General features: G+C 43.5%; 5 protein-coding genes and 1 non-coding gene across 6 annotated transcripts; 3 read left to right on the forward strand and 3 right to left on the reverse strand.

The window, feature by feature from the left end:
* Positions 1–812: 812 nt before the first annotated feature.
* FA14DRAFT_141143 (uncharacterized protein) lies at positions 813–1,937 on the forward strand (the record flags this gene model as incomplete). Its single annotated transcript, XM_025497123.1, has 2 exons — positions 813–1,688; positions 1,758–1,937. The coding sequence occupies 2 exons, from the start codon at positions 813–815 to the stop codon at positions 1,935–1,937; spliced, it is 1,056 nt and encodes a 351-aa protein (XP_025357415.1).
* Positions 1,938–1,948: 11 nt separating this feature from the next.
* Positions 1,949–4,486, reverse strand: FA14DRAFT_187247 (WD40 repeat-like protein). The gene is made up of 3 exons (XM_025501582.1): positions 4,074–4,486; positions 3,068–4,012; positions 1,949–2,986 (listed from the first exon to the last, which is right to left on the reverse strand). The coding sequence occupies exons 1-3, from the start codon at positions 4,227–4,229 to the stop codon at positions 2,003–2,005; spliced, it is 2,085 nt and encodes a 694-aa protein (XP_025357416.1). The 5' UTR covers positions 4,230–4,486; the 3' UTR covers positions 1,949–2,002.
* Positions 4,487–4,778: 292 nt separating this feature from the next.
* FA14DRAFT_t3 lies at positions 4,779–4,887 on the forward strand. Its single transcript has one exon. It is a non-coding gene; the product is annotated as a tRNA-Ile (tRNA).
* Positions 4,888–5,035: 148 nt separating this feature from the next.
* FA14DRAFT_10116 (uncharacterized protein) lies at positions 5,036–9,465 on the reverse strand. Its single transcript, XM_025495694.1, has one exon. It carries the CDS (start codon positions 9,218–9,220, stop codon positions 5,159–5,161), a length of 4,062 nt encoding a protein of 1,353 aa, XP_025357417.1. The 5' UTR covers positions 9,221–9,465; the 3' UTR covers positions 5,036–5,158.
* Positions 9,466–11,515: 2,050 nt separating this feature from the next.
* On the forward strand, positions 11,516–13,625 carry FA14DRAFT_159307 (uncharacterized protein). Its single transcript, XM_025498151.1, has one exon. The coding sequence runs from the start codon at positions 11,727–11,729 to the stop codon at positions 13,314–13,316; it is 1,590 nt and encodes a 529-aa protein (XP_025357418.1). The 5' UTR covers positions 11,516–11,726; the 3' UTR covers positions 13,317–13,625.
* Positions 13,547–14,467, reverse strand: FA14DRAFT_159308 (putative PUP2-20S proteasome subunit). The gene is made up of 2 exons (XM_025498152.1): positions 14,018–14,467; positions 13,547–13,944 (listed from the first exon to the last, which is right to left on the reverse strand). The coding sequence occupies exons 1-2, from the start codon at positions 14,417–14,419 to the stop codon at positions 13,594–13,596; spliced, it is 753 nt and encodes a 250-aa protein (XP_025357419.1). The 5' UTR covers positions 14,420–14,467; the 3' UTR covers positions 13,547–13,593.
* Between the last annotated feature and the right edge of the window lie 528 nt (positions 14,468–14,995).

Here is a 14,995-nt window from a genome sequence, read left to right on the forward strand (position 1 = left end):
ATGTTCTTCGATGAGCTTGCTGAACTCATTCATGCGGACGATAAATGCTTGCGTCGCCTCGTCATTGAATATGGTGCCATAGCGTAGTTCACATGCCTTTATACCCGTCTGTGAACAAAATGAACAAAAGATCTGCTATGTGAGTATTACCAATCGGAATTGATTTGACAAGGACTCTGACATACCTCGATACTCTTTACCACATTCAAGATGTTCTTGAGATTCCTAGCGATTAGCTTGTTGCATTCGTTTTCTACTGCAACAAATTTGTCAAAAGCAATTTGGCTGGAAAAGAAAATATTTTGAACAACCATATCTCTCTTTTCAAGAAAAGCACCTTTCCTTACCTGTCCATTTGCATCTTTCTTTGTAGAGCATATGATTCCTTCAGTGTGTTGTCAGCAACTTCTTTGCTTTGCCCTTGAACTTGCTCGTGTGCTTTATCCATTTCTTCTGCTACTTCGTCTAAAACAGGGGCGATCATCGAAAAGAAAGGATTGCTCATGATGATTTTTTGACTATGCTGAGAGATATCAAGAGCTTTGAAAGATGCTTTTAGGGATGTTTTGGTTCTGAATGAGCTTCAAGATGTGCATTTATTCAGCAAAAGAAGGACGATCAGATACCGTGAGGTAGAAAGCGTAGGCGTACACACGTGCAAACCTGACTGTATGCACGCACGCGTATTCCAATGCTCATTGATCTTACACAGCTCCACCAATTACATAAGCATGCTAGGCTCTCAGAAGAATCTTTTGCTAACGTAACTTCCTACTTTCCGCTACGAACACAAAGCCACTCTCATCACAAAGATGGCATTTAGAGCCCAGCATGTGCTGAGGAGAGCAGCTTTATCGCAATATGCTCAACAGACTACCTTATATTCAGCGCCGAATCAACGCCTTTTTCGGGCGCACTACAGCCCATCTGATTTCGCTTCCTCGTCCAAAAGTGCCTTGTGCCTCCCACCCTGCAATGCAAGAAGCATTTCACCAATCTCAATTAGATTATTATCATCTTCCACTGCAAGCTACGGTGAGGAATATGACGAAGGACCTAATCAACGCGCCAAACGACCTCCAAGATGGTATCAAAGGCCTGCAGTGTGGTTGTTGGGAGCAATGCCGATTGTGACGCTCTATTTGGGCATTTGGCAAATTAAGAGATTGAGATGGAAACTGGATTTGATCGATGAATTGGAATCAAAGCTGAAACGTGAACCATTAAGTCTACCCAAGAACATCGACTTGGATATGCTTCTAGAACATTACACAAATCGACTCTTTACCATTTCCGGATCATTTCCTCCACCTACACCACAAAACACAATCTTCTTAGGCCCAAGAGTTCGAGATGGACAGATGGGCTATCATGTTCTACAGCCCCTGCAAAGAGATGCAGGAGGAGGAGATATCATAGTCGATCGTGGTTTCGTTCCCAAAGAGAAGATTCTCAATTTCCGATCGGATCCTTCTACTTGGCGACTAATGGATACCGCATTCAACACCCCGACTGCTACGCATCTCTTGCTTCTACCGCGAAAGAAAGAACGCAACTCTTTCACGCCGGTCAATGATCCTGCTCGACACGTATGGTACTTTGCAGATGTAGATGAAATGGTGCAATACTTTTCTGGCGAAGAAGAGGATCAGGATACATATACGCCTTCGCATGGTGTTGCCGATAGTGTTAAATCGATGCTGGGTCTAGAATCAACCGGGGGCACAAGGAGTGTGCTACCAGTCTACATGGAACAGATCTTTGAAGGAAATTTGGGAGAGGCTTCACGATACCTGCAGAATGGATTGCCAATTGGACGTGCTGCAACGGTCGAATTGCGTAACCAACATGCAGTGTATGCTGCCACTTGGTTCTCTCTTTCTGCTGCCACAAGCGTCATGCTGGCAATCCTAATACGAAAAGGCCCTAAAGTTTAAGACGTATCACAACAAAATGTACACAGATGTATTAATAAGAAACAATGATTGTATGTGTTCAAACATCAAAAATCCGCCTCCGCAATGGATTTCTCGATCGCATCTTCCAACGAGAGACCATTCTTACCGAAACCCTTCCATTCATGTTTGGCAATGCTTCCTGATTGACCGTCTGATCCTGTCCATGCACATGACATCAACGTTGGCTCGCTCGAATGCCAACTGACATCCCGCACTGTGCTCATTTCTGATGAATTTGAGTACCACGAATGCGAATGAGCATATCTTCCCGCTCTAGTGCTTCTTCGAAGGTTTTCATCACCTTCTTCTGCATCGAATGCATCATCTGTCACATCCGGTGCCGAAGGATCAGAGGCTTCTGTTGTACCGGGTTTGGAAAGAGGGACTACCTTGGATCGATCCAATACTTGAACCACCCTTCCATCCAAAGACCAAATATGTATACGTCCATCTGCACTTCCCGAATAAATGTACTTTTGACCAGTAGTAGCAATAGGACTGAAATGGCAACGGATTAAAGTGCGCAAGACAGCGTGTCCACGGTAAGTCATCACCGAACAATCATTCGGATGAGAATCGTATCTTGGCTTTTTGTAATACATATTTCTGTAATCCCATTGACGTAATCCGTAATCCTTTGACGGTAGACTATCAAATTCGGTCGTGCTCACCATCTTGCGTAGATCCCACAACTTCAGACTTTGATCCTTTCCGTTGGATATACAATACCTTCCATCACCCTTGGAATCCAAGTAAGTAACACCCTCTGTATGTCCGCAGAAAACGCCTGCTGGCTTTCCGCCCGATAGAGATCTTCGATCCCATACTTTGACAAACGAATCATCACTACCACTGATTAGAACGTTACTACTCGCTGTGTCAGCAAAAGCCACTGCGTTGACATCATCAGAATGTCCTTCGACTTTCAATACTCTTCTTCGGGCTTCGATATCGTAAACGTAAATATCACCGAAGTGTGCACCAGCTACGATCTCGCGAGAATCACCGGAGAACCGAATCGACCAGATCTGTAGAAAGGCCAAAGGGAAGGGTCAGCATTCTCTTCTTACTCCCTGACATTACGTCCTTACCCCATTTCTCCATCTCACCCCTGCATCATCATTTCCATCATTGCTGAAGTCCAGCTTCACCTGATTTTCGCGTCCTTGTGTTTCAACCTCTTGACGGGTGGGAACAAGATATACGAATGGGTTGATGGACGAATAGATCATCCACTGATTATCCGGAGACAGATTAGCATCTGTGATTGTCCAGCTTCCTTGTATTCCTTGAATCGTTTTGATCGACTTCAATGACGTCAAGTGCCTCGAACTGTATGGCGCACCCTCATTCCGATGCAGCTTCTTGTATGGGTTCGCTGTGGTATCGTACAAGTGCACCTTAAAGTCTTGCGTGCATGTATAGAAGAAAGAAGAATCCTCACTATACTGACCGCAATAGCATCTTGCCGGATATCGTGCCACTTCCGCTCCGTTTGTATTGGGAACAAAGGACGACAATTCATGCTTATCTATTCGCCTTAATGCATTCTTGCGATTCTGTATGCTATCTGCGAGATTATGCGAAGGAGCAAATGCGCTTTTGGCAGCTCCTCTTGGCCTTCTTGCCGGTCTTTTGAATTCGCCACCATACAGCAGTTCCTGTCCTGCCGGGATTGGTTCTTCGATCGGGTCCCAAAATTCAGACATACGAGTAGTTGCACCTCTGCGATTAGCACCTCCATAATAAAAGCTAGCATCTTCGTCATCATCTTCTTCTTCATCATCGTCATCATCATCATTGCGACTTCGTATCTGTATGCGACCTGATCTCAGCAAGGAGCGCAAGCCGCGTACGCCCATATCGCCCAGTATACGTACTGCGTTGCTAACTTCTGCATCTTCGTTGTTTGAACTTTCTTGAATTGCTGCTTGCAATAGATTGGAAAGATCAATTACCTGAGTGTCTTCATCTTCTGCACCCTCTTCTTCCTCATCCTCGTCGTTGTCTTCGTCTTCGTCCTCCTCTTCCTCATCCATGTCGATGTACACGTCCTCACTGTGGATAATGGGTTTATCAGCATATATGCAGTATTGAAGTGCCACTCATCCTCTACTCACTCATCTTCATCCTCATCATCTTCATCGGGGAAGAACTCGTCATCCTCACCTGGGATGTATTCATCGTAATCTGGATCGCCTTCTTCGATGAAGTCTGGCTCGTCATCCATCTCTTCATCCATTTCATTTGGCACATCTGCCCAAATTTCATCCATATTTGGATCACTGTTTTCCTCTTCTTCGTTATCAAATATATGTTGAATCATTGATTCTAAAATTGCATTACTATCTTGACGAGCTGAAAGCTCTTCGGCATCATCTTCCCGATTCGCTCTTGAAGGCGGACTTGAGGACATTTTGAACGGAGCGCTTTACCATTCCTTTTCAGCTTCGAGAAGATGGAGCGAAATCTACGACTGGTGAAGGAAGGTTAGGCTGGGATGTGAAGCTGAGCAGATATAAAGTAGTGGGTGGCCAAGTGGAAGATGGGGTATTGCTTACAATGATTGCCATCAAGACGAATGAACAGTTTTAGTGCACTTGGCCACTGTTGTTTTTATATCTGCTCATCTCCGGCAATTGCGCATAGGGTTTAGGCCTGTGCGTACAGTGTGTGTTGCATTGCATATTGATGATGCAAGCAATAAAAAGTGTGCAGCAGATGGAGTTAAGGTTTCATTTAGCGCCGGAAAGCGGGGATAAGCAAAGCATACAATTGCTTACTTATACGACATTGGGTCCACACTAAAGATGTCGTCCGATTCCCGTGGCGAAGAGGCTATCGCGTTGTCCTTATGTTCGTCAGATTAGCGACCATGATCTAACTTTTGTCAAGACAAGGGTCGCGGGTTCAAATCCCGCCGGGAATAAGCAATTTTTGACCCCGGCGCTATAGTAATTTTATCTTTTTATTTCGCTAGCGCGAGCGATCTTTGTCTTGACAAAAGTTAGATCATGGTCGCTAATCTGACGAACATAAGGACAACGCGATAGCCTCTTCGCCACGGGAATGCGGATCTCACTCTTTAGATTCGAAGATGTCAAAGAAAAGAAGGATTCATTTTAATCTCTATCTACAATACACATGTCGTGACATGGGTTCAAACTACAAATACAGTTTTATTGAAATCAAGAATTGCCTCACATAGATGGCCTTCGAGTTGCAATGGCAAATGATCTTTGCCATTCCTCGGCTTCCTTTCTGTTTTTAGCAGTAAGGTAGTAAATCTTTTCTGCATCGCCAATCCTCAACGTTCTTTCATCAACCACTTTTGCTTCACCTTCCATTCTCATCACGGTGAAAAGGGTCAAATTTGCAGCAGTAGCACTGCTCATACTTGAACTAAATCCGATAGGATGCGATGCTTCCAAAATTACCAAAATATCATTGCACAAGATCACTTCTACGGCTGTAGAAACGAAACGCTGTTCGAGATGATGAACTTGCAACAAAGCATCCTTGTGATCTTTTGGTGGAAGTGGTGGTGGTGGAAAATTTTGCGAAGAGCCAGTACTACCTTGCTGTTGTTTGTGGCCTCTTGATTGATCATCTTCTGCTTTTGTTTGAGAGGAGAGTTGTTCAGCATCTGCAATTTGTAGTAAGGTGGGATCCTCCATCAACTCGTACGTTGTTGTATCGCCCACGATTGTCACCCTACGAGCAGTGAAAGATGGGATTCTGGTAACGATCCTCGTCAAGACCAATGAACCATCGTGTAATAATCTTCTGTGCGGCTGTACCAATGGAGACGGGAATGTACCGCGGATCCTTTCTTGCCATCTCAACAGTCTTCTGTTCATCTCGCATTGACGCTTGCTCTCGTTCATCATTGTTGCAATCGAGTTGATCGATCCTAACGCATTGATGATCGACCTTCCGTCCTTTAACCGTTCTGAAGGACAACACTTCACGAGATCCTCAAATAAAAGACGATAACGAGGAACACGTTGGACGGGAAGATGCAAATATGCTTCCAACGAAATTTGTGAATGATTCTTGTCCAACCTTGCACGTTGCAAGAATAATTTGATCCGTTTACGATCCTTACTTTGCAAAGCAAGTGATTCAGATTCAAGTTTTCCCGCTCCAAGCGCATTGTGTTGGAAAGTGTCGAAGCTCTTGGACATAGGAGCAGCTTCACGGCGTAGATTGCTCATCGAATAACCTGCTCGTAGATAAGGAGCAGAAGGTGTCGTTGTTGAAAGCCAAGAGGCAACCCGAGCTTGACCACTTTCTACATTGTTAACGTAAGCTGTGTACATACGGAAGAATGCCACATGCCTCTCAAACGTTTGAGCAATGGATTCTGCAACTTGTGCAGTTAACGCATTAAAGGCTTCCACTGCTTTTGCATCATTTGCATCAGGTCTTTCGCCTTGCTTATCGAGTAACTCTTGCGCAGCAGAACACAAAGAAGGCAGTAATGCTTGACTATGGAAATGCTGAATGGCTTCCACATTTCCAAACACGATCCTTCGTTCCGAGATTGGGATTTGTGGTTGATTGTGTGCGTCAACTTTTGTTGAGGGGATAATGTAAATATCAATCAGTTCTCCCAACGTCTTGACGTACGTCTGTTCCGTTGCAATGATTTCGCCAATGATATTTGCTCGTCTGATCGCATCATCTTTTACCGCAACTGGCGCCAAAACAGGTTCAGGCTGATTGACCGAACCTGAATCTTGCTTTTCCCGAATGCTGCTCAAAGAAGTACATGATGTGATTTTGGCTTGACTTTCATCATCTGACGAAGGTCTAGTTGAGTTTGAAATCGAAGATGCACTCTCGCTTCCCGATCGAGAAAGTGCCGGCATGTACGATGAACTGCCTTGTGAGCTTATAGACTCTGATCTTGGTCTATCAAGCCAATCATTCAATCTTCGTTGATCAGGATTGAGCAAGCTTAAATCTTCCAGATACTCCAACAGAATCCTAACATTGTGTCTTTGATGGATATCCGCATCAATGGCTGTGCGTGCGTCAGGGTCGATCGGCAACGCAAATGGCAAGAAGCTGGTCCTGTGCAACTGTTTCTGTGTACGAGGTGTGCTTCGGTCACTTTTGCTTCCCAGCGATGAGCTATCATCGTCAACACCCTTGACCAAAGACAGAGTTGCAGTTGATGACCGAGTACTCAAGGATGACGTCCTTTCTGGCGGTGTGTTTGCTCCAGCTGTGTTTGGTCTTAGTTTATCTTTTGATATCTTTTTCTTTTCTTGCGTTGCCAATGAGATTGTGCTTTGTGCGGGACTCACCGGTAATGGTTCTGTTGGAACGACAAGAACGGTCGTAGATGCTTTCCTGCTCACTTTCTTGCGTCGGAACGTCAACCATCTACCGATATCAGCCTCACCTGCACTTGACTTTCTGGGTGAAGAGGTAGAAGATGCGATCGATGATGGAGTGGCAGGACAAGCATCTGTTGATGGAGTTGATACAGCGGAGGAAACTTCCAAATCCGATAAGCTCTTCAAATCGCTCGTGCTAACAGTTGGACGCACTTTTGCCTTGGAAATCTGATTGCCGTATTGAGAGGAAAGCGTTCGTCCAAACGGCGGATCTTCTGTTGATTGATCTTCATCTTCAAGTTCTTCCAGTACATCTTCATTGCGTGTCATTGGATTGTTCTTTGACAAATTGAACTGCGATAATGATCCAGGCGAGAATGATTGGCTTCTTGACCGTCCGATAGTGTCCTGGTTTGCCGAAGCATCAGCCGCTAAGCGTACCGAATGTTCCAAATCAGATGCTGTAGAAGTGTATACCACAGCAGTAGTGAAGGGCAAGCAAATGTCAATCCAAGGACCAATGAATGGATTCTCACCGATCGATATACGTTCTAGGCGACGAAGATGATGTAACCAAGCTGGAAGATGGGTCAAATGATTACCGCGTGCACTCAATGAACGTAATTGACGGAAATGCATCAAAACTCCTGGCAAGATTGTCAAAGCACAATGATCGATAAGAAGCACCTGTAAAGTTGAGTAAAATCGAACGAGTGCATCGGCATCCGTGTGCCAGGAGTGCAAAAAGTGATTACCGGAAAGATTGAGTTCCTCCAATCGGGTGCACTGAGAAAGACCTTGTGGAAGTTCGTTTAATTGACAGTATGATACGTCCAGCACAACCAATGAATGAGAAACAATCGGCAAAACGCGCTCTAGGTACTCCAGAATGCTTGCATCGTGACAATTGGACAAGATCAAATGCGTCGTTCTGGACGTAATCAAAGGTTCGATTTCACTCAACGGTCTTCCATTTGCCTCAACACGAACATCACGTCCTTCTTCAGCCATAAGAAGTGCCAAACTTGGATTGAAGGAAACTCTTTCTGTAGGTGTACTTTGTTGGCTTTCCGGTATGGTAGTTGAGTTCATATCGGTCGAAGAATACAAATCCGTTGACGTATCACGGGCATAAGGCAAGCCATTGAATGAGTCCAACGTTCCAAAATCCGTCTGTTGAATGCCTGCCAAATCACTTCTTCTCTTTGCGATTTCGTCAACTGACTTGCTGGAAGAGCGGGTAGAAATTGTAGAGCTTTGAGAGATCCTTGTACGCGGAGAAATACCCTCGGAAAACATACAATCCATTGCCGCGCGGTTTCGGATTGGCGTGTTGGAAAAGGTGGTTGAATCGAGATTATTCTGTAACGGATCATCATTTGACATGGACATTTCTGTTGCCAGTGAACCATTCCTGTACATCGTCATCTCGGTTGCAACTGAATCAGTTCTATACCCATGCGTTTTCTTGAAAGAATCTTTCCTGACCCGTTGACTAACTCTTTTGATCTGGGAAAGTGTTGAGGTAAAAGAAGTATTGGAATGATTTCGAACTTTAGGAGAAATACCGCTCTCGTACGATTCGAGCTGATCGATGTAGTTCGACTCAACGGAAGCTTGTCCAACATTCAAATCTGAATACGATCGCGAAGCTTCTGCGGCAAATTGCGCATTTGACGCACGTTGACGCGGTGAGAGTGGTTGCTCTGGCACAGGAGAGGGTAGCGCATACTCGAAAGATTGTTGTGATCGAACCCAAGATGGCGACCTGTGATGGGAGAAAGGTGCATTCGAGTCGTGAGAAGAGATTGGGCTAACGGATGGTTGCTTGATAATAGGATGTCTGCCAGCAACATATGCGCCATCTTGAGAGAGTCCCAATCCGAGACCATCTCCATCTTCTATGCAAGCCATGACTGCGTATGAGGTGAATAAATGCGCTCCAAGAAAGGTTGATCCTGAATGATGGTCAGAAGGATAACTTTAATGTTATTGAGCCTTTGATTTGTTTGAATCAGTAAGATGATGCAGCAAGATCACTTGAATATTTTTATAAGTCACAAAGTATTACTGTCTGAAATGAAGGATCGTCAAATGTTAAAATGCCGTCAGTATATTTCGTCTTCCGCTCATAAGAAGTACCCATCTTTCTATTTAGAAACACTTACTTACGTGATTGAGAGAAATGCACATATCAGGAATGAACAATGTTCGCACGATGCGGTTGATCACGAAAAAAAGAAAGTATAATTTGCAAGAGAGTGTGACGGGCTTGGCGTTTGAGGGTGAATGTCTAATTTTGTGCGGGTGGAATGCAAAGATGAAGTATTTTTGATTTTGTTTTGCTGGAAACGCCTAACCCCTAATTATTTGTGATGTTGTTGAGTTTGAACGGATGTAATTTAGGGTGCTAAATTTGATCGAGCAAGGGGGATGATCATTAACCTGCTGACCGATTTCCATTCAACGGAGTTGGACGTATGCTACAAATCCGGGGGCGTCAAAACGCGGTATGAAAAGGCGGCGTGAGCGGTAGCGAGGTAAAGGTGACGATGACGATGAGGTCCGTGCCAAGATGAAGTTTGATGGAAAGGAAGGTCAATGCCTTTCAAGAAGTGTGCTCCGCTTTGAAGATGAGCGGAAGTTGAATAGAGCAAGAAATGAAGCTGAACCTGATCGACGGCGTTCCGAAATATAATGTGTTTCCTGAATCGGATGGAGTAGTTGCGTTCGTTGATGAGGTGATGATGATGGAGGGGGGAGAGGTGGAAATGGAAATCTTTCTTCAATAGCAGTATGACATTCTCTCGTCCCTACTACCTGTCAGTCAATCAGGCACAGTCAATTTACCAAACAAATAAAAATAGAAGGTGTCCCTCTACCCAGTTTTCCCTGTTCTACTCCGAAGGTGCAGTATAACGTAGTGGCTTTTCATTATCTGCGCAGCGCGTACCTCTTTGAGTGCCGGGTAAGGGTCATTCATTCATTGGTAAGAACCAAGAGTGTGCCCGTTTACTCCCACACACACCCACGGGAAGTCTTCTTGCTTGTTTCGGTTTAATCGTTCTAGCGTGTGCCTGTTGCACTAAGCAATAAACAAATCGCATCCAGATCTGTGGCTTTTAAGTGCACGCGTCCCCAAAACGCAATGGGCGTTTAAAAGTCTCCTATTTGTTGTTGTTGGCATAGAAGCAGTATACTTTCATGTTGTTTGCTTATAGTCTCACCGGATCGGCGCTAAATATTAAATTGGGAGACCTGCGTGAGTAAAAATAAATCTGAGTCTGTTCATCCGTAAATGAAACACCTTTTCATAAATATAAATAGACGTCACATTTGAGAAAGAAGAGGTATGTTTACTTTCATGAGAACTTGAACCCCCTTAGCCTTTAGAGTGATTAAGAAGAGAGTAGTAATGGGTAAATTGAGTAAACGGCAAGAGATGATTATCATGATATAGACAAACCTTAGAGAATAAGATTTATCGTTTATGCGACACTATAAGATGATAAAGATATGCTTAAACCGTACTAAAGACTGAAGAGAAATAAAAATATATTTATTATAGCTGTTTTTATCCATTTAATAAGTACATATAATGTACTTTGCAGTAATCATAAAAAATGAATAGAAAATAGATTTTATAACGTTACTAAAAGCTACTATCTTATAGAATATACTCAACGGTAGCATATACAATACATAGAGATCAATCTAGAATTCTTTCAACCATCAGAATTGTAATTACGACAAGATAAGATAAAACTAGAATATAACAATATATACTATTCTATTGTACATAAAATCAATCATATGAAAAGCTCTTAAAGCTCATTTCATCAGAATTATCTGATAATGAAACAGGATATCATCTGTATAGAGACTTCCTTAGGGCTCTTTACCTTCTCTTCTCGGTAATACTCGGTACTATCACGGAGGATCGTGATGATAAGATAGATCGATCGATATGAATTTCGCAATCTTCACGTGAATCTCGGCCCCTATACGCGTAATTATAGCGGGACGGGGTCAGAACTGCCGCTTTAAACCGGCTCCTTATCAAAAATGGCCAGCCAAGGTGATGACTGATTGTACACTGCAGCGGTCCGTGCGAATGCAACTTTTTATATCGTATGCAAGTTTAAGCAGTGAGTGCATAATTCCTGTCCCTTTTAGCGTACAACTGCACTTTCGGGGTCAAAAATGCTGAGCAAGGGTGGTTAGACACTGTGATTGTGTTGCTTATCGAAGTCTCTTCTCCTAGACAGCAGGCTTACAGTCAGTACAAACGGCGCCGTGTATTGGATTAAAGATTACGCCTTGGATAGGTAATTGTGGTTGTAAGCACTCTAATCATCAGAAAGAGCGCATTCAAACAAAACTCCTTCTTAAACACCATCACATCCAATCATCTCATTCAATGTCTTTCGATCGTACAAAATTACCAATCGTTCATTTCAAATCCGATGGAGTCTTGCAAGCAGAAGATTTCACATTGGGTCCACATTTGGGTTCTCTAATCCTGGCAAGAGGAACTGAACAATCAGAACAAAAAGAATTTGGCGTAGATTCTGATCAGATTCGCATTTCTGGTCATGAATCAGTAGATTCAGAAGAATCTGACGATCACATCAAATTCCTCGATGCACGTATCGTTTCCCGTAGACATGCTAGCATCGCATGGAAATTGAAGGAGGATGATTTCAAGCCCAGATTGTATGTGAAAGATTTAGGCTCTACACATGGCACCTTTTTGCGTTACAACGGTCAAACTGACCCAAGAAAATTGGTTCCAAAGGTAGATTACGCAATCCAGGATGCCGATTCAATCATCATTGGACGCAAGGTTGAAAAAATGGGAGAATGCTATTTACCCGTCATCTTTGATGTTTCATTTGGCGAAAGCGCAAAAGCTGTCAAAATGCCTGAAATTGTGGCAAAACCGTATTCCACCTATATTGGAAGTCCAATCTGCATTGAATCGGGCGATGAAAGCGATTACGCTGAGCATGGCTCCGCGTCAAAGTTGGCACGCATTCTTGACTCTGATAGCGAGCTTGATGATTTGGATGGCCCTTCTACAGAGCCTGAGGCTAGAATGGGAGATGATTATGAGGTCATGATTGAGAATTTGGATAGCTTTGATTCAGAGATGGGCAATGACTATATTGAGTCAGTAGATTTCGACGAGCAATTTCAAGACGATGACAGTCAAATTTCAGGTCAATCCTACGACCGTGAAAGCGAAGCACAATCAGAGGAAGAAGAGGAAGAGCAAGAAGATCCGTCTACCGATTTGACGGACCATTCTGATCAAGGTGGGGCTGTAACAACGATTAAGGAAGAAGATCGTGAAATCTTGACAAAAACACGAAAGTTAATACATAGAATGAGTAGTTTCGTCGATTCAGACGATCAATCTGGTGACAAGATTTCATCTTCAGCAATCACAGGATCGAAAGATGTCGTTCCGTCTAGCTCAACAGAGGTAGACGAGCAGGAAGAAGACGCCACCAAGAAGATCCTTGCTGAGAAGGAGGCAGAGAATGAAGTAACAGAGCAAGAGCGAGAAGCTGAACAGGCAGAAGACAGTGACAAAGTCAACAAGCCTATCTTGGCACGCGAAGTTGAGGAGGCAGAAGTCATTGTTGAAGACGAAAATGCATCAACATCATTGGCAAGCGTGAAAGGACCGCAAAAGCTTACTGAAGAGAAGCTGAGAGAAATGGTCAAGAGCGCAACGGAGCCAGAGAAGGTCGCTGCGGTTGTAGAAGATGATGCTACGGTGAGCCTGACCTCTGTTCAAGTAACGACTACCACGGCAACCAAAAGAAAAGCCGAAGAAGCGGAACTCGATGCACCTCAGGGCAAACAACCTAGTGATGCTCCAAGTCCAACTCCCAAACGTCGAATTGTTGGCTTCCGTACTGGATTAGCGGCCGGTTTCGTTGCTGGTGTGGTTGGCACGATCATCGGTTTGAGCTCAATTCCCTTAAGTGAAGGGCTTTGAAAAGCAGCACAGTCGAAAGATGTTTTAAATTGTTACCGTTTTGTATTTTTTTTTCTCACTTTTTACGACCTTCATGTCCATACTTTGTATAAAATTCACAACTCATCACTCCTTTTCCAAACACAATTTTTTGTAGCTTCATAATCTCACGATAGTCCATGCTTCTAGCACTGTCCACATTCCAATCTTTCCTTTTCTAAATCAATGCTTCATCATAACACAAAAGAAGAATTGGGATGAATGACACAATACATAGCATCTATTACAGCTGATTAATTTACATGGCATCTACGAGAGCCTTTAATTCGTTTTCTGGCAAGATGCGGAATTGACCACTTTCACGACCATCTTTTGCTGTACGTGGAGTGACGATGCCCAATTGAACGTTCTTCTCATCCAATTTCTCTTCCATGACTTGTTTCAAAACGCGAAGGGTAAGCAGGCTTGCTTCATGTAGTGACATATCCTTTTTGTACTTTTCTTGCAGTTCTCCTTGAGCGCCTTCCGATCCACTTCCGATTGCTTTTGCTTCATAACGTACAAACGTTCCAGAAGGATCGGCATGGTAAAGCTGAGGTCCTTTTTCATCAATTCCGGCGATCAAGAGAGCGACACCGAAAGGCCGCGACTGAGGAAGAAAGAAAAAAGGAGATTTAACGTCAGTGGCTGTGAGGTTATTTCATGTCATTCAAAATACTCACCATCATTGCCTCATCATCTTCTGTGGACTCTCCGAATCGTAACGCTAGATCACAAACAGCCTGTGTGACACTAGAAACCTTGATTTCTTCATCATAAGTGAAAGCATGATTTTGACTTGTGACACGAGCATGTTCGATCATAGTACGAGCATCTGCTGTTAAACCACTCATTGCACATCCTAAATGGGTATCAATTTCCATAATCTTTTCGATTGAAGTTGCTTCTAATAGCTTTGATTGTACTCTTTTCTCCACTCCTAGTACAACACCTTCTTTTGTTGCAATTCCGATCGTTGTACTTCCTAATTTGATTGCTTCGATTGCATATTCTACTTGGAACAGTCTACCTTCGGGTGAGAAGGTGTTCACACCTCTGTCATACTCTGATCTTGTCAAAAACATTCTGCTTTGTTGTGATGATGTGATGGCCAAGACCAAGAAATGAAAGAGTGACTTACGAATAAAGTTAAGAAGGCCGCGTTGCTTTGATGTGCCCTGTGCGCAAAAGCAGTTTGACGCGCTATAGTGCTGCATATGCTTCACTGCTTACTCACTCACAAATATCTATCATCAATACCATCAATGGCAAAGAGCAAGAATTGGATGCTGGTGAGATAAGATCTTAGCGGTGCACATTGTCAATGCAATGTACTTGGTCTAGTTATCAGCTCTAAAGTCGAATCTGAATAAGTTATATTAGTGATGGACGGAAGATCAAAGCAGCTTAATCTGGAATAGAACAATCGATTATAAGAAGTACGAAGCCTAAGAACTCAAGCTAAGAAAAGCTTTCAATGGAATCTGCAAAAAGGATGTCATCCTTATATAGCCTTTCGGTCATCACGATATCCTTAGTAAACCTCACAGCAATCACTAGATGCACACATACAGAATCGAAGCAACACCCTTCAGCACGTGACGCTACGCCTGCATGTTCTCGATACGCGATCCCGCATATTTTTTGTATGATCACAAAAG

The sequence above is a fragment of the Meira miltonrushii genome (assembly GCF_003144205.1).
Source record: "Meira miltonrushii strain MCA 3882 unplaced genomic scaffold FA14scaffold_1, whole genome shotgun sequence".
In the NCBI taxonomy this organism is placed as follows: Eukaryota; Fungi; Basidiomycota; class Exobasidiomycetes; order Exobasidiales; family Brachybasidiaceae; genus Meira; species Meira miltonrushii.

Bases quoted from the DNA above. Each gene is read 5' to 3' on its own strand.
- FA14DRAFT_187247 (XM_025501582.1), bottom strand. From the start codon at position 4,229: ATGAAATTTGGGCAGATGTGCCAAATGAAATGGATGAAGAGATGGATG. The intron at 4,013-4,073 runs TAGAGGATGAGT...ATCCACAGTGAG, and splicing joins TGAGGATGAAGATGAGTGAG to GACGTGTACATCGACATGGA. The intron at 2,987-3,067 runs GTGAGATGGAGA...GCCTTTCTACAG, and splicing joins ATGGAAATGATGATGCAGGG to ATCTGGTCGATTCGGTTCTC.
- FA14DRAFT_10116 (XM_025495694.1), bottom strand. From the start codon at position 9,220: ATGGCTTGCATAGAAGATGGAGATGGTCTCGGATTGGGACTCTCTCAA.
- FA14DRAFT_159307 (XM_025498151.1), top strand. From the start codon at position 11,727: ATGTCTTTCGATCGTACAAAATTACCAATCGTTCATTTCAAATCCGAT.
- FA14DRAFT_159308 (XM_025498152.1), bottom strand. From the start codon at position 14,419: ATGTTTTTGACAAGATCAGAGTATGACAGAGGTGTGAACACCTTCTCA. The intron at 13,945-14,017 runs GTGAGTATTTTG...TTTCTTCCTCAG, and splicing joins AAGATGATGAGGCAATGATG to TCGCGGCCTTTCGGTGTCGC.